Raw genomic sequence first — 23,179 nt, 5'->3', positions numbered from 1 at the left:
GAAAGAAAAGGCTCAGAAACAGATTTTCCTGTGCTCAACTAATTTCATTTTTAATGGTCGACATGAAAGTGAAAACTACAATTACAAACCCTTTAAATTTTTTTTTTTTACTTAGACTGGCAAAAATTAAAACATTGGTAATAAACACTATTGATGGAGTGTTGGAGGACAATTGGTCTAGGAAATTCACTTTGAAAAAAATCTATTTCACCCGAAAGTATGAATGATTCCCACAAGGACAAGAATACTGGCAGCATTTCAGGCACCAGAATCAGGCCGGAGAGATGGGTAGGGGTAGAAGGAAGCTGTCTGCAGTTCTCAAATCTCACCATGGAGAGTCCACCTGCCCAACTCTCTCAAGAGGCAGGACCGCGGGGCAGGTGTGGAGAGCTTCCGGAAAGCCCACCTGTCTGCACTATTGGGGTCACAGAAAAACAGCCTGCTCCAGGGCATGGAGGGTTGGTGTCACTCACAGCGGCACGACTGGCAGACTGAGTAGCTGGCCAGCTTCACAACGCCGAGCTTAGCCACGTCCACCGTGCACCGGGACCTGAGACAAGCCCCGTCCACCTGGAGCCCCTCGCCTGGACCCACCGCAGGCTGCCGGTGCTGCTGTTCTCAGGGCGATGGGAAAGGAAGTGAGGGGAACCTGTCACCTCTCTGGCTGTGGTTCTCCACCTTCCTGGGTGTCAGCACCCTCAGGAGGGCTTGCTGGGGACCACCCCACAGTCTCTGATTCTGTAGCTCTGGGGTGGGATCTGAGAATGTGCACTGTAGCAAGTCCCCGGGGTGCTGACGCTGCGGACCACAGCACCCACTGGGAGAACCACTGCTCGGGTGGTGAGTCAGAGCTTCTGATCTGGGGCAAAGGGCGCCAGGAGCCCTGGATGCGGCCCCACGGGGATCACAGGTGCAGCTCCTATTTCAGCTGCAGGACCCTGGCCAAATCCTACTCTGAAAATAACCAATCCCAGGTCATGACCTGGGCTTTGAATGGTGGCCCAGAGAGCAGGTGCCATGAGGTCACTAGCCCAGTGCCCAGGGCTGCCTTCTGCCAGTCCAGGAGCCTCCACCCTGGCAGGTCAGCAGAGTCGCGGGGTCCAGTCCTCACTCCCCTTACCCACTGTGTGCACCTCAGCAGTTCATCTGCCCCGAGTGTTAGGGCCCTGGACAGAGAACAGAGGCCGCGTGCTCCTGCTGGCGCTCCTGTAGGCATTGAACAGGAGGGCATGGACTCCGTGCACAGTGCCCAGCTGGGCGTGAACTCAGGAAGAGTAGGCAACAATAGAAAGGGCTGCTGGACCAGTTCTGCCCTTAGGCAGCTGATCAACGATTCTCTCTCATCATCGATGTTTCTCTCTTTCTCCCTCTCCCTTCCTCTCTGAAATCAATAAACATATATTTTTTAAAAAAGAAGTGATGGTTTCCTGCTCACATCTGCTTTTCCTCAGAAGCAGGGACATGAAGCATGAGTTCTCCTGGGACGCACAGAGATTTAGGGTGGAGCTGGCCCCGACCTCGCTGAGGGGCATGACTGAGGCCCCTGGGTCCGAGCCCTACCCTCCACACCTGTGGTCAGCGGCTACCGGACCAGCACAGACCTGCTGTTAGGACAGGGGACAGAGGGCCTCGGCAGCTCTGGAAACCTCGTAAGCAGAGAAGGTGAAAGCAGCCTTTTGCTCGCGCCTGCGCACTGCGGCGTAGCTCAGATCTCCGGGTCCGGGTCCAGTCCCCCATTGACCACTGGGTCTGGGCTGGCTGACCTTCGCAGCCTGCGGCCGGACTGACTCCCACAAGCCCGTCAGCAATCCCCAGGCGGCCTCTGCAAAGCGGCTTCCTCCATGGAAGCCCAAGCCCATGCCCAAGGCATTTTTAGCCTCTCCAAGGTGGCCACGGCTCTGAGGCTCTGAGCAGGGACAGACATCACAACCGTGCCAGAGAATGTCCCTCCGCGGGTCGCACGGTGTCCATAGCTAACGTGGAACTTCATGGCTTCCTCATGACTGTTTCTCCAGTGCCCAGAGATCTTCTTGACCAGCGTGGTTTCATGAATTTGAAGTCGGTAGCTGACACTCCAGTAGGCTGTATTTAAAATATATATTTTTATTGATTTCAGAGAGAAGGGAGGAGCAAAAGATAGAAACAATGCTGAGAGAGAATCTTGATCGGCTACCTCCTGCATGCCCCACACTGGGGATCAAGCCTGAAACCAGGGCATGCACCCTGATCAGGAATCGAACCATGACCTCCTGGTTCATAGGTCGACCCTCAACCAGAGCTACACTAGCCGGCAGGGAGGCTGCATTTTAAAGGTTCACTCCATTTGCCAGTCTTTCAACCAGAATGACTTGACCCCGGGGACACCCAGCAATGTGTGTGTGGAGATGTTTGTGGGTGTTACAACTGGGGGAGGGTGCCCCTGTCAGGAGCCTCTTGGCCTCTGAGCAGGTTTCTAAGCGGGTGAGTGGGTGGAGGCCAGGGATGGCATCCACAGGGCACAGGAGGGTCTCCATCACGGAGAGTGATTCAGCCCAGTGGGTCCTAGTGCTGAGGGGAGACCCCCATAGACCCACTCACCCACTCAGAAACCTGCTCAGAGGCCAAGAGGCTCTTGACCTCTGTTTTAAAGACCTGCCTTCAGCTGGGCAAGGGCAGCAGTCCCAAGCAGCGGGGTAGCCTGTGCCTCTGGAGGCTAGGGCCCTGCTCTCCACGTGCCCAGCCTGCCCACTACCGACTCTGGGTGACGCTGCCCTTTTCCTGGAGCACTGCTGAGCCCATGCAGGGGCTGAGAACAGAATGAGGATGACTACAGAGGAGTTGCTTGCCCTCATCAAAGTGGATGGAGCAGAGAGAACCCAGCACAGTGCCCCTTAGTGCCACGCGCCATGGGGAGCAGGAAGTCTCTCCAGGACCCAGTGTTGGCAGAGCCCAGAGCAGGCATGTGCCTGAAAGAGGGTCCGTCCTGACAAGAGCCCAGAGAGTAACTGTCTCCTCACTGCCTGCCAGAGCTTCTGACTGCACCGGGTTTACTGTATGTTTCCTGTGGGAGGCAGGACCCTAACAATGTCCCCTGTCACTGCTTGGGGTCCGACATCCTGTAAACTGGATAACAAGTTCCAGGACCCCTACACCCGCCACAGGGTAGAGGTGTGGGAGCAGCACGCCTGCTACAAACACTCCTGCTCCCATAAACTCGTCACCACAGTCCACACTTGCCCACGTGAGCAAAGCGGGGGGGACCAGAGAAGTCCAAGGTGGCCCTCACGCCCTACCTGTGTCCTGCCCTCCCCACACCTGGCCGACGTGGCATCACAGGCCGCCAGTGCTGGTTTCACTCGGTTTCCTAGGTTGGTGGTTCCAGGGATGGCTCTGGGGTTGGGCAACCACAGGCTTTCTCAGACCAGACGGTGGTTTCATTTGGAAGAACAGTTTTTTTCCAAAACGTAGACTTCTGATCTATTTGTGTGCAGTGGCCTGAGCCCATCGCTCTCCTAGGGTTGTCCTGCGAGCAGCGAGCAGCAGAATGCACTTCTCCGTTATGCAGTTCTTCCCTCATCCTTGCTCAGAGCATGAGCTGCTTTTCAGAAAGCACAGGAACCCTTGTTGCCAAAGGCTTCATCTGCGTGATAAGGGCCACCAGTCCTCTGGCTGTGATATGTGACGCCATGCATTGAGCCCACGCCACATTGCAGTTCTGCTACTTGAGGCTAGTTTCTCTTGTTCCTGTATTTTGTATCAGTTAAGATTAGATTTGGCCACAAGTGACAGAAAATCCAAAATAGCAGTGGCTTAAACAGACATTTTTAATTCTCCTTCATTTTGAGACTAGAGTAAGGAGGGCCAGGAAGGAGCCCATGGGGCTCCTTGGTGTCAGAGACCTACACCTTTCTGTCCTGTTGATGCACCAACATCCAGAATGGCTGCCACAGCGCCAGCCATCACATCTTCACTCCAGCAGCAGACCTAGGAGACATGGATAGACAGACACAGCTCTACCCTTCAGGGACACTTCCTGGAAAGTACCTTCCATTGGCCAGCACTTAGTCACTTGGCCATACCTGCCTGCAGGGGAGGATGGGAAATGTCATGCGAGTTCTTGATGGCTGACTGGGGTCTGTTTTTGAGGAAGGAGAAGTAGCAGATATGGAGACGACTCGCAGTCACTGCCGCCTCATGTTCGTGTCAGGTTCCAGTATCAGAGTCCATGCTGGGAAAATTAGGGAAGTGTCTTTGCTGTTGCCTCAGAAGTCTTTATCCTACTTCTCCTTCTCACGGCAGATTTGTTTGGCCTCTGACACACACATTTCGGAGGCGACGCTGACCAGACAAGGTCTGTGGCCCACGCGTCTCTGAGGGGACTGTGACTACACCTGCTTTGCAGGAACACAGTGAGGTTTCCGGTGCGAGTTCCAACCGGTGTTATCTGTGTTCACAACTTCTGTGTTCAGCAAATCACAAGAGTAAGCAGGACAGACACCTCTGATAAAAAGCTCCATGCAGCAAACGAGATTGTTAAAGCGAATGGAAAACCACAACTGATGAAACATCAAATCAATACTTAGGAGACTGCAGCTATCCTTGGACTGCTAAGTAATTTGGAGACTCCTGTTCTTAATACAACCACATTTTCCTTGAAAATCCTTACTCTTCAGTCATATTGCATAATAGACTCAGTGTAGTTCACAGGTAAACCCCACTGGAGGCTTAGCCTTTCACCAGCGGTTTCCCACGGAAACCTTTTAAGCGTGTGGATAGACGTGGGAATGAACTTGTAGGGAGATGCAGGCACATCCAGGAATGTTCAGTGCAGATATCAGCTGGGGAAGGTGACGCTATGTCACACAGACTGGCATCTACAGGAACACCTGACGCCTCATACGCCAGGTGAGCTTCAGAAATATGCCCACGGGGCCCTGCTACCCCCTGGACACTACCATCCCTCTGAGGCTGTGAAATTAGCCAGGGACTGAACTATGTTTACTTATTGGCTCCAAAACACACAAAGGCTGCAACAAAACAAAAATTAATCGATGTCTAATTCAGTGTCCACAAAATGTAACATTTTGTGCTCCTTGTGAATTAACTTGGGCATCCATGACTTTTTCCTGAGTATTTTCTTACTTTTGAAAACACTCGGTTGGAGAGTGTCCTAGGGTAGGAATTCACCAACATGCACAGCATCCAGGATTCACCCCACCAGCTGCCCGAGGCCAAAGCAAACTTCCTTCTAACCTCCCATCTGTCTGGCCGTGGGTCTGTTTGTAACACAGGGCTGTGGATCCATCTGCACCTGTTGATTCCATGTGAGGTTTCCAAAAAGCATGCCTTCAACAAGGGTCGGCACTCTTTTTTCTGTGAAGAGCCAGAAAGGAAACAGGCTTTGTGGGAACATAGGGTCTCTGTCGTGACTACACAGCCTTGCTGTGACAGCACAGAGCAGTCATAGGTGGCACATAAATGATACACGAGTATGGCTGGGTGCCAATAAAACTTTATTCACAAAACAGATGGGGGGGGGGGCGGCAGATGGTTTTCTGTCCCTTGCCTCAGATCCAGGAAGGCCTAAGACTACCTACTGATCCCTGCCAACACTTCACACTCAAAAACTGCACTTTTTAAAAAAGCGCTTTTATCATGAATAACCCAGAAATGTCCTTGATTCTCCTGGGAGCCCCCAGTATTCGCACAGCTGCTCTACTGTCCCTTGGAGATGGCTCTTCTCTTGCAGCTGCTCAAAGCCCCAGGTGAGGAGTGAGGAAACTGTGTACAAATACCGAGGCTTTGCAGTAAATGTTTCCACCCCTTCTTCATAAGAAAGAGGTTTTAACCCCGAGTCCGCTAAAACTACGTTCAATAGACTTCACCCGTTCATCCCAGGGTGCCGGAGGGCACTCACAGACCATGCTCATCCATCATGTAAGGTTTTCTGATTCCCTGTAGTCTTTTAGGTCCACAATATGTGCATGTGAGTGTCCTGATAGCATTTAGCGTTTTGCTAAGCCAGGCTCTCATCTATTGCTCAGACCAGGAAACTGACTTTATATTGCACACATCCTACTGTTAACATTTTTTAATCTTTTCAAAAGAAACCATCCTCTCCCCCACACTTATCCTAGCAGTAAGTGGACAAGTAAAAAATCAATCAAAGCTTGTGATTTTGTTTAAAGATACGATGTAATTGGAGTAACATGAAATGTCTTCTTTAAGAAAAAGAAAAAAGATAAAACATATGAACAATAAAATGGCAATCAATACATATCTATCAACAATTGAATCTAAAAATCAAAATAAATGAACAAGTTGAACAGGAAGAGACTCATAGATACAGAAAACGTTTTGACAGTTGCCAGATGGGAAGGGATGGGGGATGGGTGGAAAAGGTGAAGGGATTTAGAAGTACAAATGAGAAGCTAGTGTGTAGCCATGGGGTGTAGAGTACAGCATAAGGAATACAGTCAGTGTTATTCTAATTCCTAGGTATGGTGTCAGATGGACATGAGAGTTGGGGGGATGATCACTTAGTGAATTACATAATGTCCAATCACTGGGGTGTACACCTGAAATATGCATAGTATTATATGTCCACTGTAATTGAAAAATAAAAAATGATTTTTAAAAAGATACAATCTAATTGAAACTTTTTCATTAAAGGCTACTAAATTATTTTGCGTACATAATCCATGCAAGTTAAATTATGTCTGTTCATTTTTAAAGTATGCACTGCTTATAAAGTTGTAAGCATAATCATTTCTTTCATAATATTTTACTTAGTGTACTAAAAAACTGGAAAGGATTACTATTTATTTTTTTAATCACTAAAAATACTGAGCACTAATCTTCTAGAAAACATTTCCCTATTTACCTATTTTTTCACTTAAACTGAAACAGAATCATAATTACAGAAATATGTATAATCACTAAAATGTATTTTCATTTCACCGCCAATATTACCTGTTATTAACAAATTACTGGTTAACCTATAGATTATATTTCATCTTCCCTCTGAGCTGGGCTGATAATGGAAGCAAGAAATTACATTCAAGTATAATTTAAAAGTTTCTCTGGAAAATCTATTGAACGAATCAAATTTTTAAAAAAGCATAACCTGCTATTTTGTTCAAGATGTGTGGCCTGAGAATATCAAAGCATCTCATCTGAACTCAGAGTATATCCTGAGTCTACAACTAGGAGGGAAGGAAGGAAGGAAGAAAGGAAGGAAGGAAGGAGGGAAGGAAGGAAGGAAGGAAGGAAGAAAGAAAGAAAGAAAGAAAGAAAGAAAGAAAGAAAGAAAGAAAGAAAGAAAGAAAGAAAGAAAGAAAGAAAGAAGAGGGGGGAGGGGGAAAGGAGGGAGGGAAGGAGAGAAAGGGGGAGAGAGGGAGGGAGGTGGGAGAGGGTTAGTTCAATGGGCCATAACGCCTTGCATTTGCAGGAGACGCGCTAGGATGCGTTTCTTCCGTGCTAGGCCCCAGCCAGTCCAGCAGGCTGGGCAGCGGTGTGTGTTCTGAGAAGGCAAGTGAACTCAGACTTTCTGCCCCTTCAAGCTCCCCTTCCTCCATGTAGATGTGAGGCAGGGACCCCGGGTCTGCGGCCAGCGTGTGGAGCCCACAGAGCTTCTGGAGAAAAGCCAGGGAAAGAGGAGGTCAAGGCCAGGTTCTTCCCCACAGGGATCATTCCTGCAGCTCCATGAGGGATGCCTCAGCACCAGGTCACAAGGATACGGTGGGCCGCCCCTCTGTCCCCAGCCATAACAGAAAGTGCTACGGACTCAGCAGACTCAGCGGTGGCAGCCAACTGGGGGGACGTAGCACCTTACACTTTCCAGCTAAGTCCTGGGAGGAAGTATGACGGCCCTCGGCAGTGCCGCACCCTCTCGCGGATTTATTTTGGGGGCTCATCTCTCCACCACCTGTGCCCTGACACCTGCTGTCCCCTCCCCAAATGACCATCCCCACCTGCCAGCCTCCACTCAGCAAACTCCAGCTCCTACAGGGCCCATGTCTCCTCTCTGTGAAGACTTTTCTGCGTTTTTCTGGTCTAAGTGACTCCATAAATGTTTGTTGCATGGATGGACCTACGGCCGAGGTTAAAGGGCCTCTCCCTAGGCACCTTCAGACACCTCTGGGAGGGGCTGGTGCAAATCTGAGCCAGTTACCGCACCTCAGGGGCAATGGGTCAGCAAGACCCTTCTGACCATCACTAGCTAACAGTGGTCCCTGAGGGGTGAGCTCACCCAGGGCCTGAAGATGCTCAGAATCAAACATCTCAGAGTTGGAGGAGGCAGGTGGTGGGGGCAAGGCCTGGAAAGAGGAAGCCGAGAAGCCCCGGAGCCCACAGAGCTCTCAGCCGTGCCCTCCCCTCGATCGGCTGCCAGCTGTCCCCACCTTCCACTGGCTGCAGGAGCCACTCCAAGGCTCTCTGTTTAACTGGAAACACCATGGCCCTGTGGTTACCGGTGCCCACAGGTGAACATGGGAGCCTCCCCCATGCATCTGCCCATTGCCTGGGTCCACTCATTCGGGGACTGAGGTCACTGTGGCATGTACCCGGAGTGGGGTGGGGCAGGAGAGGCAGCTCGGCCAGTTGGCCAATGCGTGCACGCATCCCAGACCATCCTTGGGTGCAGTGGGGCGGATCATTAATGACGAGGCTGGGGTACAGAGCCAGACACATGTCACAGCGGCTGTGCTGGGCTGATCCCAGCTCAGCATCCTGGGCTGATGACAGTGCTGGTTTCTGCAACGAGTCAGCATTTTTAGAGTCCCCCTAAGATCAATAATTCATCATAAACTTCCAACGAAGTGGAAAGCTCCCAAGGGGAGAACCAGGCCTCTACTCTGCTCTGAGGCCCAGCAAGTGCCGGCCCCGCCTGCTGCAGCCTCTCCTTCCCTGGGCGGGCCCGCTCCTGAGCCACCAGGCCCACCAGGCTCAGCTGCATGGGTGTGCACAGGCGTGAGGAGGGGCAAGCCAGATGCCGTGGGACAATGACGTCGTGCTGTGCTTATGCGGCTACCTCACACCCGGGTGCACAGAATCACCCCTGATACAGGAGGCTGTCCCCACCCTCCTTTACAGATGGGAAGCTGGGGACAAGGGACTGCCCGACGCTGGGGTGGGATCAGGCAGGCAGGTCTGCAGCTGGCTGACTTGAGTGCAGCCTGGCTCTGCGTCCTGGTGGCCTCACCACTTCGAGCAGCCTCTGCGAGCCTCCCCTCTGCTCGTCTGCCTCATCTGCCCAGAGCACAGCTTGTTCATTCATTTGGTCTTCAGCCACCATGTCAGGCACCAGTAATGACATGGCCTGTCCTCCTGGAGGCGACAGTCTGCTCCAGGAGAGAAGGGCAGACGCTCCCCTCTGTGCGGCTGTGTCTGCCTCGCCAGCAACCAGGATGCAGGGCCCGTCCACAGGGCCTGGGATCTCTGGGTTCCGGGTTGACTCTGTACTTGGGGACAGTGGTTTTTTCGAGCAGCCACTCAGCACTGTCCACTCTGCAGGACTTGGGAGCAGGTGCCAAGGATGGGGTCCTTGTGATGAGGGACCAAGTCCACATCGACATCAGGGTTGTCACTGAGGCACAGAGCCCCCTCCTCCCAGGCACCGGGACAGGCCCAGGAGGAGTGACATGGGGGCTCTCTACCCTGCCACCATCTCATCTCGCTCCCTCAAGCTGTACCACCTGCCACCTGTCAGTCGTGCCCACTCTGACAGCAATGGGAAATGTCCTTGGATTACACAAAACAGGGTCCCAGGACCTCAGGTCAGACACTCCGCTGAGCACCCAGACCCACAAATGCAGGGTCTGGAGAGTTGGGCCCTGGGAGCAACGCTCTTGAACAAGCTCCCCAAGTGCCCACACCCTGGAGCCCAGCCCCCTGCATTTGACCCCATTTCTGCCACGTTCTATGGCTGTGACCTTGGACATGTCACCTAATTCCTCCATCTCTGGTTTCCTCCTTTTATAGTAAGGAAAAGGATAGCTCCAGCCCAGGCGGGCTGATGCGAAGACTGAATGAGTTAATATCTTTCAATCCCTTAGAGGTGCGCTTGCCAACTAAGTCAGTCTTGGCAGATGGCACTTCCACTTCCAAGGGGCTGAGCCCCAGCTTTCCTGCAACAATACATGGAGCCCCTGGGAGTCAGAAGTCGCATCTGCTGCTTCTGTGTGCTCCCCACCATCCCTGAGTGGGGAGCACACAGAGCTCACCCTCAGTGACACGGTTCGACTCGGGCTCCTTCCGCTGGAATCACCCATGGCTTTGCCCAGCTGCCCAACTCCTCAAGAACACATAGGCCTGTGCTGAGGAGCCTTCCAGGAGAGAGCTAATGTTATCACCCAACAAGCCTTAAGCCTCGTCAACCACGTGGTTCATGATTCCACACAAAGAAACGTTCACTCTTGTCTTGGGTTGTGTTCTGCGAAAATAGCCCCTGGAACGAGGATCCTATGAAAGTGCTTGCTCTGGACCAAATCGTGCCTCCCAAAGTCCTACGCTGAAGCCCGCCCACCCTGAGATGGTATTTGGAGGTGGGGCCTTTGGGAGACAATTATGTTTAGATGAGGTCATGAGGGTAGGGTCCTTGTGATAGGATTAGTGCCCCTTTAAGGAGAGACAGGTGTCTCTCTGCTGTGTGAGGACACAGTAAGAAAGTGACCATCTGTGGAGCAGGAAGACTCTTACAGCACCCTCCCATGCTGGCCCCCTGATCTCAGACCCCAGGCCCAGAACTGTGAGAAGCAGGCCTGTGTTTAAGCCTTGGTCTGTTGTGGCTACAGCCCCAGCTGACAGAGACAGTGGTTTAGGAGGAAGCATCCCCAGCTGGGCCCGGATGGGGAAGCCGACACAGGGAAGCCTCTACCTGATGCAGGATCTCTGCCATCACTCCCGCTCTCACTTCCAGGGATTGTCTCAGCACCCCAGTACCCAGGTAAACCTGCAAAGCAAAGGGAAAGAGCCTTAACACCTCTGAGGAGCCCTCCTTGAACTCCATATCAATGGCCAGAAGATGGGGGACCACCATCCAGGTGGAGGGTGGTCAGAGCTCTCCTTGAGGGGGAGTAAGATCAAGGGCAGCTTGGTCACGAGTCACCTGTGTGTGGTGGAAGAGAGAGGAGGAGACCCTGCAAGCACATAAGTATAAATTCTTACAATCATATTGCCTTTTCTTTCTGCACAAAATACATAAAAGTTATAAAGTTCATCTAGGTAGTCTTAGCAAAGATCCATGGGCAAGCTTGACAGTTGCTTTATGGGGATGAAGCATGGGAATGTGATTTGCAAGCCCTGTTTTGAGTCCACAAAAGCTTAGTAAGACTCCTTGTGTGTCATGGCATGGCCTCAACATTTGTGAATGAGGCACATCCACCACTAGGGCCCAAGATCAGCTACATAATTTGCAGGACCCATTACAAAATGAAAATGTGGGACCCATTGTCCCAATATTAACAAGTTCAAGATAATGACAGTAGAGCATTAAACCAAGCACAGGGTCCATCTGAACTCAGGGCCTGTGCTACTGACCAGGTTCCATGCCCAGAACACTGGTCCCACCAGGACCAGAGGGACACACCTCTCAATGCACAACCCTTGAATGGTGTGTTAGTAGCATCTTATCTGTGCAAAACAGAACAGTACATTTCTATCTTAGCTCAAACACAGGCTGAGAAGTGATACTGAAATTATAGAGTGCCAGAAGCCAATTCCAGCATGTCATAATTGCAAGGGTTTCATTGAAAGTTTGATGCAACTTGGGGACTCAACAAGGGCTGAGTCACATATGTTATCACCTGTTGGGAATGGCTAAAGGCATTTCCCCAAACCTGAAAAGGATGCATTAAATTGATTGCTTGCTGCAGACAGCTCAGGGCATCTTAATCTACATGTTATTGCCTGACAGAGACAGTGGTTTAGGAGGAAGCATCCCCAGCTGGGCCCGGATTTGATAACACAGGCCTGCTTCTCACAGTTCTGGGCCTGGGGTCTGGGCCTGAACAGCCATAGGCTATTCCCCAATCTGACAATGGATTCTGTACTAAACCCTACCCTTTGAAGTGTATATCTCCACCTTGCCTTAGGACAACTTGTGTTAATAAAAAGCAAGGGGTCCTGAGAAAAGGAGAACTTAGTTTCTTCAGCCAGGCTCCTCTGACCCCCCAAAATGCCTTTCAAAATTATGTTTCGTCTCTGGACTCTTATTTAATTTACACACAGCCCCTTCTCCAGATTCCTGAACCTTCTAGATGCCAGATCAAGACCACCAGCATTAAATGGCGCCCAACGTCCGGCATTAATTGGCACCCGAAATATGGACAATTTGGAGATGAAGTATTCACCTGAGTGGATAAAACAGCACCAGTGATGGTGGTAAGATTAACTGTGCGTAGAGCCCATGTCAGCTTCAGAAGCCCTCATATCCACAAGTGCGTGGGTGATACTTCTTGTTTAAGTCAGATTATAATGGGGAAGAATTTGGTAAAAGGCAAAATTATAAACAAATTGGAATATCAAAAAGTACTTTTAAAAAAATGTGGTTTCTTGTTCAAATTAAAATCCTAATTCATATTTGGAATCGAAAATCTGTAATAAGAAATAAAACCCTGCTGCCAAATCCGCCTCTGGTGTGATGAGATTCAAAGGTGGCTGGAGACGGGCAGAGCCATCAGCTCTCCCCCAAAAAGACTACTTAAAACTTTGTTTAAAAATTATAGAAGAACTCGTTGGGAAAAGCAAAATTTGGCGAAAATCATCTTAAGTGCCAGTCGTTACTTTGGAAAGTGAAATAGGAAAAAATTTAAAATCTGTCTTTATCTATTAAGCATGCCTTTAATTGGAAAAAGAAACATGGCCAGGTCAGTTGCTGAAATCTCCCCCAAACCAAGCAAGAGGTGGGGGAAGGGAGACATGTGACAATCCTGCAATATGGATGCCCACTCCCCAGTATGCTAATTTAAAGTCTCCTTCTCCCCACGAAAAGTTTTATAATCTCAGAAAGATGGCAGATTTGACCCAGGGGAAAAAAGATACAAACTGGTTCTAACAACAAGATTGGTATTTCCATAATAAAGAGTAGTTTGATCCGTGTTCAAAAATTAGCCATCAGAGGGGCCGAGCTTGCGATTGGAGGGGAGGGGTGGGAAGGAGAGGTTGCTTCCCAAGCCTAAGCCTGGGGCTAGGGAAGCGGCGGAGCCTGCGACCAAATGCAGACCATCTGGAAGTCAGCGCTGGGTTGCCCAGCTGCAGTTTGGTGACCCAGCACGAAATGCCCAGGTGGCTGAGACCCAGAAAGTGAGTCAGGGTCTGATCTGCAGCCTCAGTGGAAGCTGTTGATCAGTGTACTTACCTCTCTCTTTCTCTCCCTCTTTCTTTCTGATCTTCACCAGCAGCCAGGCTTTTCTTTCTCTCCCAGCCTCAGCGGGGGCTGCTGTTAAGCCCCGCCTCTTTGATCAGGCCCAGAGATAGACCTGGAGATGCTGACTGGCATAGGAACCAACCAATCAGAACCAAAGGTGGGTGCTGTGGGGAACCAATGGCTGCCTAGGAGGTGGAGCTTCTGATGCTGACTAGCATAGGAACTGACCAATGAGAACCAAAGGTGGGTGCTGTGGGGAGCCAATGGCTGCCTAGGAGGTGAAGCTTTTGATGCTGGCATAGGAACCGACCAATCAGAACCAAATTGGCCAACAAAGGAGGGAAGTTGGGGGTGACATCAGGCCTGCAGGAGAGGGCAGTTAGGGGTGATCAGGCTTTCAGGAAGAAGCAGTTAGGGGCAATCAGCCAGGCAGGCAGGTAAGCAGTTAGGAGCCAGTGGTCCCAGATTGTGAGAAGGATGTCTGACTGCGGGTTTAGGCCTGATCCCTGGGATCAGGCCTAAAATGGCAGTCGGACATCTCGCAAGGGGTCCCCAGTTGGAGAGGGTGCAGGCTGAGTTGAGGGAATCCCCCCTCCATGCATTAATTTCATGCACCGGGCCTCTAGTATTAATTATAAAGATCTAAGTAGCCCAGGTAAAACTGGCCATGCCCTTTGTTAATTAAGAAGGTAGGCCAAAGTTTCCCAGCAGCAATTTTTAAGGAAGGAATGTGACAATTTTGCATTTGAATACCTACAAGTTTGCTTCTCGACTTCCCCGAGCAAAAAAAAATATGGTTGGTTTAAAGTCAAGCGGCTAAGCCCTCGCTAGCCAAAAATAGTGTTTCCCACGGTGACGAATGCTTAAAGAAAAAATGTAACTCTTTTGAAGTCAAGCAGTAGGCCAAGGCTTCCCACAGCAACTTCTAAGGAAGAATGTGGTAATTTACATTTGAATAGACCAAGCCTGTTTCACCATCCAGAAACATGGTTTTGGAACCTTAAAATTTTGGAAGTTTGCTTAATTACATAGATAATAAAATTTATTAAATATCTAGGTATTTTGAAATGACATAATACTGAAATATTAATCTGAGTATGCCTCGTATGAAATCTAGAGAGCAGAATTGAATCTATTAATTGATTATGTCTTGTGTTTTTGAAATTTATTCTTAAAAATATACTAATCTAGAAATGCTAAATATTTGACTTGCCAGCTCTAAAAGTTTAAGGTTCAAATTAATTTGGGAGAAATCATATAGTTGCGGTAACTAAATGCCTAAAGTATAGAAATTTATTTTTTATTTTTCTCTGAAAAAATTACAAATTCAAAATATGTTGCTTATTGGCCTAATTAAAAAAGAAGATTAATTCTGTGATCTGAACCAAATTTTTAACGCAAAACCAGTTTAAATTTAATTGATCTCTTAAGATAATTATAAAAATTACTATAATCTTTAAATCATATATATACATATATACATATATACATATATATACATACATATACATATATACATACACATACATATATATGTGTGTGTGTGTGTATATATATATATATATATATATATATATATATATACCTTTGATGGTCTTTCCAAGTTAAATTTCAAGGCTATCACTGAGGGATTGTTTTTGGAAAACTCCAAGGGCCCATAGTGATTCAGAGAATTTGTTATCTCTTCTTAAAGGAAATATTTTTTAATTTAGCCAATCTAATATACTTGAAATCACATGGAAAGCTTTATCAAATAAAATTAATAACTATATTTTACTTATATACATATACTTTAAATGTTATGAAGGTCTGGCCTCTAAGGAGGGCAAAATAAAGTAACAAAATATTTCTTAAAATCCAACAGCAGAATTTTAAGATGGAATTTTAATAACAAAAGCCTCTAGCCACCTGCATTTTAAACTGGCTGGAGGTGGGGCAGTGTTTGTGCCTTGTGAATCAGACACAAGTTTACTAAATTTATTTGCTTTGCTTTTCTAATAAAGATACCTACTTTAATTACTTATATAAATTAGCTTTTTTAAATATAATCAAGGTCTCATATAAATTAAGCTAAATGAAAAGCCAATACTTTTATAAACAATTAAATTCTAGTAAAGTCTAAGAAAGTTACTGAAGGCTTCCCATAATCCATCTGTATATGCAAATAAGCCAAAGGAGATACTCTTTAAAATTAAAATTCTAAATTTAATAAAAAGGAGAAATTTAAAATGTTGAAATATCTTTCACTAATATTAATAGGGTAAACTAAAGATTATTGTTAAAGTACCAAATCTGACAATAAATAGTAGTTAACATAATGTAAGGAGAGTCATTGTAATATAGCTATTCAGCCGCATGATTCAGTATCCAAGTAACAGCCCTGTAGGTTGTTTGGTGTAAAAAAGAAAGATGAAAACTTTTAAATGAAACTCTCTAAGTGTGGCCTGGAAATTATTCTGGAAGGAAATAAAAAGAGATTTCCTTCAAATGTCTGGAAAACTGTAATTAAAAGTATATATATTTGGCATCAAAAAGAAAAGTAAATAATTTGTGTTTTTGTCTCTCTGACAAAATTTATATAAAGTTAATCAAAGACTATTAGCAAAAATTTAATTAATGTCATTTACTGTCCATAATCTAGGACAAGTAAAGTTAAAAAATAAACCTTATTTCAGGTTGATTTAAATTGGCTAATTGAAAATAAGTGAATATTCAAGAAAACTTAATTGTACTAAGCAGGAAACTGTTCCTGATGCATTAACTAATTTTTTACTGATGGTTCATCTCATAGTAAAAACTGCTTAACATGCAATGAATCCAGAGCAGTCATATTTTTATACAGAAAAGAAAAAGTAAAAGTTATCAAGACTGCATTGTAAAATTTCCAAAAGCCTCCTAATAGTTAAATCAAAAAAAAGGGGGGGGGATAGTGGAAAAATATCCTATAAGTAAATTTCATAATTGCTTTAAATTTTTTACTTTGAAAATTAATTTTCATTTGTAATGTTGATAGCAAGACACCCATGAAAACACACATGGTGTCAAAACAAGCCAAAGGAAAATTGTTTGGGCAAAAATAAAAAGGATCCCAAGTCTAATTTATAGAAAAGATTTCTTTATTAACCTTTGGTCGAGAATATGTTTGTATATTTTCAGAAAACTCCTCCAAGCCCGTGTGGATTCCTGCAACAACACATCCCAGAGAAAAACTGACCAGACTGCTCCAGCCACAGAAATAGCAGTGGCCCCCAAGACAAGAGGAGAAATAGTCCAGAAATGAAGATGGTGACGACACCTTGCCATACTAGCAGGCAGCAGCTGTGTGTCGCTGCAGGTTGCCCAGGACCAAACCAGAGAAGGTTGGACCTGCATTGCCACCATTTGTCCACCATCCAGAACTGAAATATCATTGCTACATGTACACATAAGGAACTGTTGGACATTGAAATTGGGACTCAAAGAACTGTTGGCACAGAAAGAAACTGACTGCAGGCTGATTCCTTTAATGCCTGACAGCAATTTCAAAGGACTTGATAGAACTCTATCCTTTCCATTGAATTTAAAAATCTTAAAACATACATTCTTGTTAAATTTAAAAAATCAAAAAGGGTGAGATGCTAGAACCCAGTTCCAGCATGTCATAATTGCAAGAGTTTCATCGAAAGGTTGATGGAACCTGGGGACTCAACAAGGGCTGAATCACATATGTTATCACCTGTTGGGAATGGCTAAAGACATTTCCCCAATCTGAAAAGGATGCATTAAATTAATTGTTTGCTGCCAGACAGCTCAGGGCATCTTAATCTACATGTTATTGCCTCCTACTGGCCAAACACCTGAACAGCCAAAGACAATTCCCCATTCTGACAATGCTTCTGTACAAAACCCTACCCTTTGAAGTGTATATCTCCACCTTGCCTAAGACAATTTGTATTAATAAAAAGCAAGGGGTCTTGAGACAAGGAGAACTTGGTTTCTTTAGCCAGGCTCCTCTGCCCCCCACCAAAATGCCTTTCAAAATTATGTTTCATCACTGGACTCTTATTTAATTTATGCACAGCCTCTTGTCCAGATTCCTGAACCCTTCTAGATGCCGGATCAAGCCCACCGGCGTTAATAGAGGTCTTGAATTCTTTTTTTAGACGCTTTCCATCATAAAAACTGTGAATACCTCTTTTAGTTTTTGTCAGAAAAAGTACTCTTTTTTTTGTTAAAATAATAGCTAGATACAGTAGTGAAGTTGGAGATCTGTGTTTGAGACCTGCATTAAGAGTATGGTACCCAAGTTAACAATCGGTGTTTGGTAATGTACTGTGGTTATATAAGAGGCTTCCCTGGTGGTGGGGTGGGGGTTTGCACAGGAACTCTCTGAACTGTGTTTATAAGTTCTTGTGAGTCTGAAAATTATTTCAGAAAAAATCATTTTACAAAGAAAAGCAATAGTTCTAGAATTGGTACATAGACTATGTGAGGATATGGAGCCAGGGGACTCAGGGCTCATTTTGGCAGCAGGTCTGAAGTCACTGGGCTATACTTGGATCAGGCCCAAAGCCATGAGCTCTTACTCTTGGAGATGATCCCTGGCACCCTTCGGTGGACACAAGAAAACGTATTCATTTGTGGGTGTTCTAAAAGGTGCTATATTTGATCAGGACTACCAAATAACTCAACAATCAATGATGACAATAGCTAGTTAGATAGATGAGAAGATCTTCCCTGACTATGTGTTCATTCCATCAGTATCACAGAATCTTCTAGAAAGGCCGCTTATAAGGGAACAGTCAATCATTAGTGAGATAACCACAGCAGGGAGTGAAGTTCTGTAACTCACTGGAGTCCCAGGACAAAGTGTGCTTGGTCTGATGCATGTGCTGGAGGTGGTAGCACTTCATTTATATCCTAGGGGGAAAATGACCGTTTACCCAAAAGACAATGCATTTCCCTCCCATTGGAAACAAAGCAGCTGTGTGTGTCCTTCAGCATGCTTCCCTTGCTCACACTCCATATGCAAACAAAAATGAGTATTATGACAAGGGGGAGAGAAAGTAGGAGTAAAAAAGGAAAGGTGGAGAGATGCAAGAAAAAAAAAAGGCTATAGCAAAATGGAAGTGTGTGACCTAATATGACTTGAAAGTGCAGGTTCTAACTTATAACAATGATGATAGAGGTACCCGCAAGTTGAATGTGCACGTGGATCAGGTCTAGAAGGTGACAGACAAATGAAACTGTTTCAATTTAGGGATGTGAGGTTTTTGCTTGAGGTTTCTATTATTTTCATGGAGGCCCTTCAATAATGAAATAAAATTTCAAAGAAAATAAAGCAGGCAATGAACCCTAGCAATGGTGTTATCCAAAATAGCTTGTGCTTTGCAGCTGGTCATAAGGTACTAGGTTGCCCAATAAATCATAAGGACAATGTAACTTAGGGAAGGTGTGTGAATGCTGTTTATTTAACCTGTCACCACAGGTGCACATACTATTTGCAGGACACCATGAAGGGAACTCAGGGACACATCAAAAATGGAAGCCACAGGCCTTGTTTCCTCCTCTGTAAATGAAGAAACAAGGTGTCCTCCCCAACAGGTCCTGGTAAAAATTCTGCAGACTTGAGCTTGTAGAGTGCACATTAGGGCATGGCCAGCAAATCAGAGCAAGTACTGTGCTACAGGGGCAGGCTGTTGGCCTCGGGATGCTTGCGGGTGGTTAAAGAGAAAGGAGAGAGAAGACCACCACCAGCCCCTATGACATCTGTGCATGGATGAGGAAGGGCAGCCCTGCTCGCCACCAGCAAGCACCTGCCCCATCATTTATGGAAGCCCTGCACTAAAGTGCTGTTCCACGGGCAGGGCCATCTACCACTTAGAGAGGGGAGAGTTAGCCAATTTGGAGACAGAGTTTTAAGTGACATGGGATCTTCTGGTGAGAATATAATTCCCTTTTCAATTCTTCATCCATTCTCCTAGTGACGTCAAGAGGAAGTCTCTGTTTGGGGCCAACATAGATTGGATGCCTCCCTTTTCACAGAGAGAGAGACCCTTTGGCGGGCAGCATTTCCACCTGGGATTATTGGCTGCTATTCCTATTGCATCTATTTTCCACTCCACAAAAAACATTGGGTTTTCATTGACAATTGAAACATACCAGTTCCTATCTACAAGAAATGTACTTTATTTGGATGCCAGTCCATTTAAAGAAAAATATTTAAAAATACACTAGTACAAGCAGCAGATGCACGTGGCAAAAGTCATGAAGGTGGCACTGGACAGCTGTGGAGTGGCCTTGTGGTGGGGCGCGACTGCATTGGGGTGGGAGGAACGGCCAGGCAGTTCCTGCCATGGAAACCATCTGCGAAGCCACCTCGCTGCTTAAACCCAAGCAGCCCAGCAGCTACGCTTACCTTAGCACCCAGCTCAGCGCCTTCCTCCGCTGTGTGGATTGGCAGGGCTGGCATCTGTTTCCTGACCTCTGACCCAATCTGTGAGATATAGGGCTGAAATGAATGATGGCAAGCATAAAAGCACAAAGCAAGGAATAACATCTCCCCCAAACATGAACATACACCATCCCAGAAAACATCCAACAGCTGCCCTGCAGATGAAGTGCAGTTATTTAGGGAAGGGGGCTTCTGTAACTGATTGTAGGGAAGTGGGGTTTCTGGTTCAGTGTTTCACATTAAGCAATGTTAGAAACCTTCATTTCCACAGAGCCTCATCATCAACACGGTAGTCCTCTGAGGCTTGCAACGATGGCTCTGGCTGTGCAGCGTGCCCCATCTCCTTCATTCATCATCCAACAGCTACTCACTGAGAGGCTCAGATGTTGATGGGGCTGCATTTCTCTCCTGAGAGCCCACCCGCTTCCCCTAGGACAGTAGTCGGCAAACTGCGGCTCACGAGCCACATGCGGCTCTTTGGCCCCTTGAGTGTGGCTCTTCCACAAAATACCACGGCCTGGATGAGTCTATTTTGAAGAAGTGGCATTAGAAGAAGTTTAAGTTTAAAAAATTTGGCTCTCAAAAGAAATTTTAATTGTACTGTTGATATTTGGCTCTGTTAACTAATGAGTTTGCCGACCACTGCCCTAGGAAATGGGAAGCATCTATGCAATCTTACGACCTTCCTCATCCGCGTGCAGAGGCCAATGGAGACCTAAGCAGGCGGGAAGTGGGCGGGCCTGTGTTGGCAGAAAACCTGTGGGAGGAACTCTATGGTAACAAAGGCCTGCACCTTTGCTTCCACTTCCTCTTCCTTCTTCTCCATCTCAGGGCCTGCACAGGCAAGGCTTGCCAGGATCGCGCTGTGGGGTCCTAATCCTTTTTTTTTCCTTTTTCCTGATGGAATATGTGACCAACTTTTGTTTGTGGTCAACAGTGGGTGGAATCATCAGTAGGCATCTTGGATGAGGCGAATCCTCCCAGGAGCACAGAAGGCCCCAGGTGAGTGTGCACAGGTGCAGGCAGGTACATTCAGTGAGATGATAACGGAGAAGCATGCACTCATGGAGATGGCCTTACTTAACCAGCGGTTACAAAGACATAATTAGTAATCGCTGTCAGTAATTCTAATATTGGCAGTCACTGTTGATTGCGTGTTTGCCACGCCCTAGTCTGCGCTAAAAATTTCACCTGTGTGTTTTGTTATTTAGTTAAATTGTCCAATAAATTTAAGCCAGAGAGAACATTATTAATCTTACTTTATATATGAAAGTCGGGGGTCACTTAGATTATGTATCTAAACCACAGTTTTGTGATCTAAACCCAGGTTTGTTGTGTCCCATGTTCTCAGAGCCCATAGGGTACTTTGGCAGAAACGGGGCATAAAGCCAACGTTAATCAGAGGATACCTGAGCTGTGAGTTAGAGACGAGGGGAAGGATGTCCTGGGACTAGACAAGGACAGAGAACCCTTGTCCTGCATGCGCTCCTCCCTCCAACAGCCGATACTTGACCAGTGCCATTGGCCACCAGACTCCCTCCACCTGCCTGGCCTCAGCGCTGCGATGACAAGCTTCCCTTGCACACGCTCTGCTTCTGTAGCTGCTTCCTCCTTGCAGGAGAGCACCACGAGCCTCTGGCCAACAGGAACAGCACCCGGGGCACCACCATTATCCCTTCCACCTTACCGGTGTCAGCAGCCAGTGTGTGTGGAGGCCAGTTCCCCCAACTCCTGCAAGCTCAACAGCCTCAGCTCCACCCCACCAAGCAGGAGACTATGCACAGACCCTGTGCGGAGCCATTTCCGTTGTCCTGGAGGGTTGAGCTTCAGAGCAGAGTGGAACTGCCCAGGACAGGGTGGTTTATCTGTTACACAAAGCACTGCTGGTGGTCAAGACAGTTTCCTCCTTCAAATGACACAAACTGAGTAACTGCTGCTCTTATTTTGGGGTGGGGGGACCCAGCTATGCGAATAGTTTGGACCATGCCTCCTGCCTTCTCATCCCTGTACCAGGAAGGGCTCAGTGGGCCTGTGTGGAGGTACAGGAGTGTACATCTGCAGCATGACCCAAGGCTGTTACTTCTCCCTTGCTGCATGCCAGTAGGGAAGAGAAAGTGGGAAGAATCCAAGGAGTCTTGGTGGACCACCAGCTTCTCCAACCACCAGTCACTGTGCAGAGTGTCTCCCTATTTACTGGACCATGAAGCCAACATTAATCAGCGGATCTTTTCCCAAGAGCATGTCATGTTGCAACCAGTCTCCTCACAGGAGAACACTGTGGGTGAGGTCTAAGACCACAGAAGGTGAGCCGCTTGCGGCCTCTGTGAGCGAGAGGTGTTGCCTTTTGACATTTGGCTTTTATTTTTTAGATCAGCCACCTTAGTTCTTGATGAAGACGGACAGGGGAGTTCACAGTGCTTTCAACTCATGGCCAACTCCAGCCCAGGGTGTCTGTGAGAACAACTGAGATATGGCAGGGCCTGTGACAAGGCGACTGTGGGTGCTTCCATGGGCATCGTCTTCTTTGAACCCCAAGAAACCCGTGGGGTGGATTTTTATGCCTGATTCACAGTGGAGGATATGAGGTTAAGTGATGTGCTCAATATGGCGAAACTAATAAGATGCAAAGCCCGGGTCTTGTCCCTTTAAGGCCAACAAGCTGTGCTCAGCCTCTGCCCTCGAGGAAGGGGTGGGGGGAGCGGCTCTGCCTTACTTCAGGCCACAGCAAGAAGCCAATGTGGCCTCATTTAATTAGTAAGCCCAGCACATTGTCCATTGAGAAAACTAACTGGTCAGACCATTTTCTCCTAGACAAGCTTTCTCAATCTCGGCACTGCAGACACTGGGCCACATACTCCTCTGTTGCAAGGCCATGCTGGAGGGTGTTTAGCAGTATCCCTGGGATCCACCTGCTAGGTACCAAAAGCATCCTCTCCCCACCCCCAGCCGAGTGTGACCATCAAAACTGTCTCCAAATGTCCCCTGGGGGGCAAAACCACCCCCATTGGGAAACAGCGACCTAAAACAATAAATCAATTTAGTTAGGTTGGACAACATTGGGAAAGATTTCCCCTTTTGCTACTCAGATAAGAGTAAAGGCGGGAGAGGCAGGCACAGTGCGTGGGGAAATAGGTAGATTTATTATCGACGTCGTTGTCACGAAACACAAAGTGTGGTTTCCTTACCTGGCCTGAGACAGCTCTGCTCTCGTTGTTGTACGTGATCAGGGTCTGCTGGCCCTCTTCGTGCAGGGCGGGGCAGCTGGGCCTCTTGGCTCCATTCACACAATCGCATCGCAGCAGGAGAAGCAGAGCAACTGTGATGAGACAAAGGAGTGAGTGAAACAAGCTCATCTGTATCAGAGGCTTCAATGGGACCCTGTCTGTTAACTTGTACCTCAG

At 47.3% G+C, this 23,179-nt stretch overlaps 1 protein-coding gene across 1 annotated transcript in view; it reads right to left on the bottom strand.

Moving 5' to 3' along the window:
• Window positions 1–5,482: 5,482 nt before the first annotated feature.
• Window positions 5,483–23,179, bottom strand: part of CDH26 (cadherin 26) — a gene marked incomplete at its 5' end in the record, with an annotated part of 44,302 nt that continues 26,605 nt past the window's right edge. The window contains 4 exons of the mRNA XM_080684863.1: window positions 5,483–7,613; window positions 10,856–10,930; window positions 19,743–19,820; window positions 22,964–23,094. Of these exons, the coding sequence (XP_080540989.1) occupies window positions 7,395–7,613; window positions 10,856–10,930; window positions 19,743–19,820; window positions 22,964–23,094 (503 nt within the window). The 3' untranslated portion in view covers window positions 5,483–7,394. The remainder of the gene's footprint in view (window positions 7,614–10,855; window positions 10,931–19,742; window positions 19,821–22,963; window positions 23,095–23,179) is intronic.

Source organism: Plecotus auritus (assembly GCF_963455305.1).
Source record: "Plecotus auritus genome assembly, chromosome: 8".
Lineage (NCBI taxonomy): Eukaryota > Metazoa > Chordata > Mammalia > Chiroptera > Vespertilionidae > Plecotus > Plecotus auritus.
This window is presented reverse-complemented; position numbering and strand designations above follow the sequence as displayed.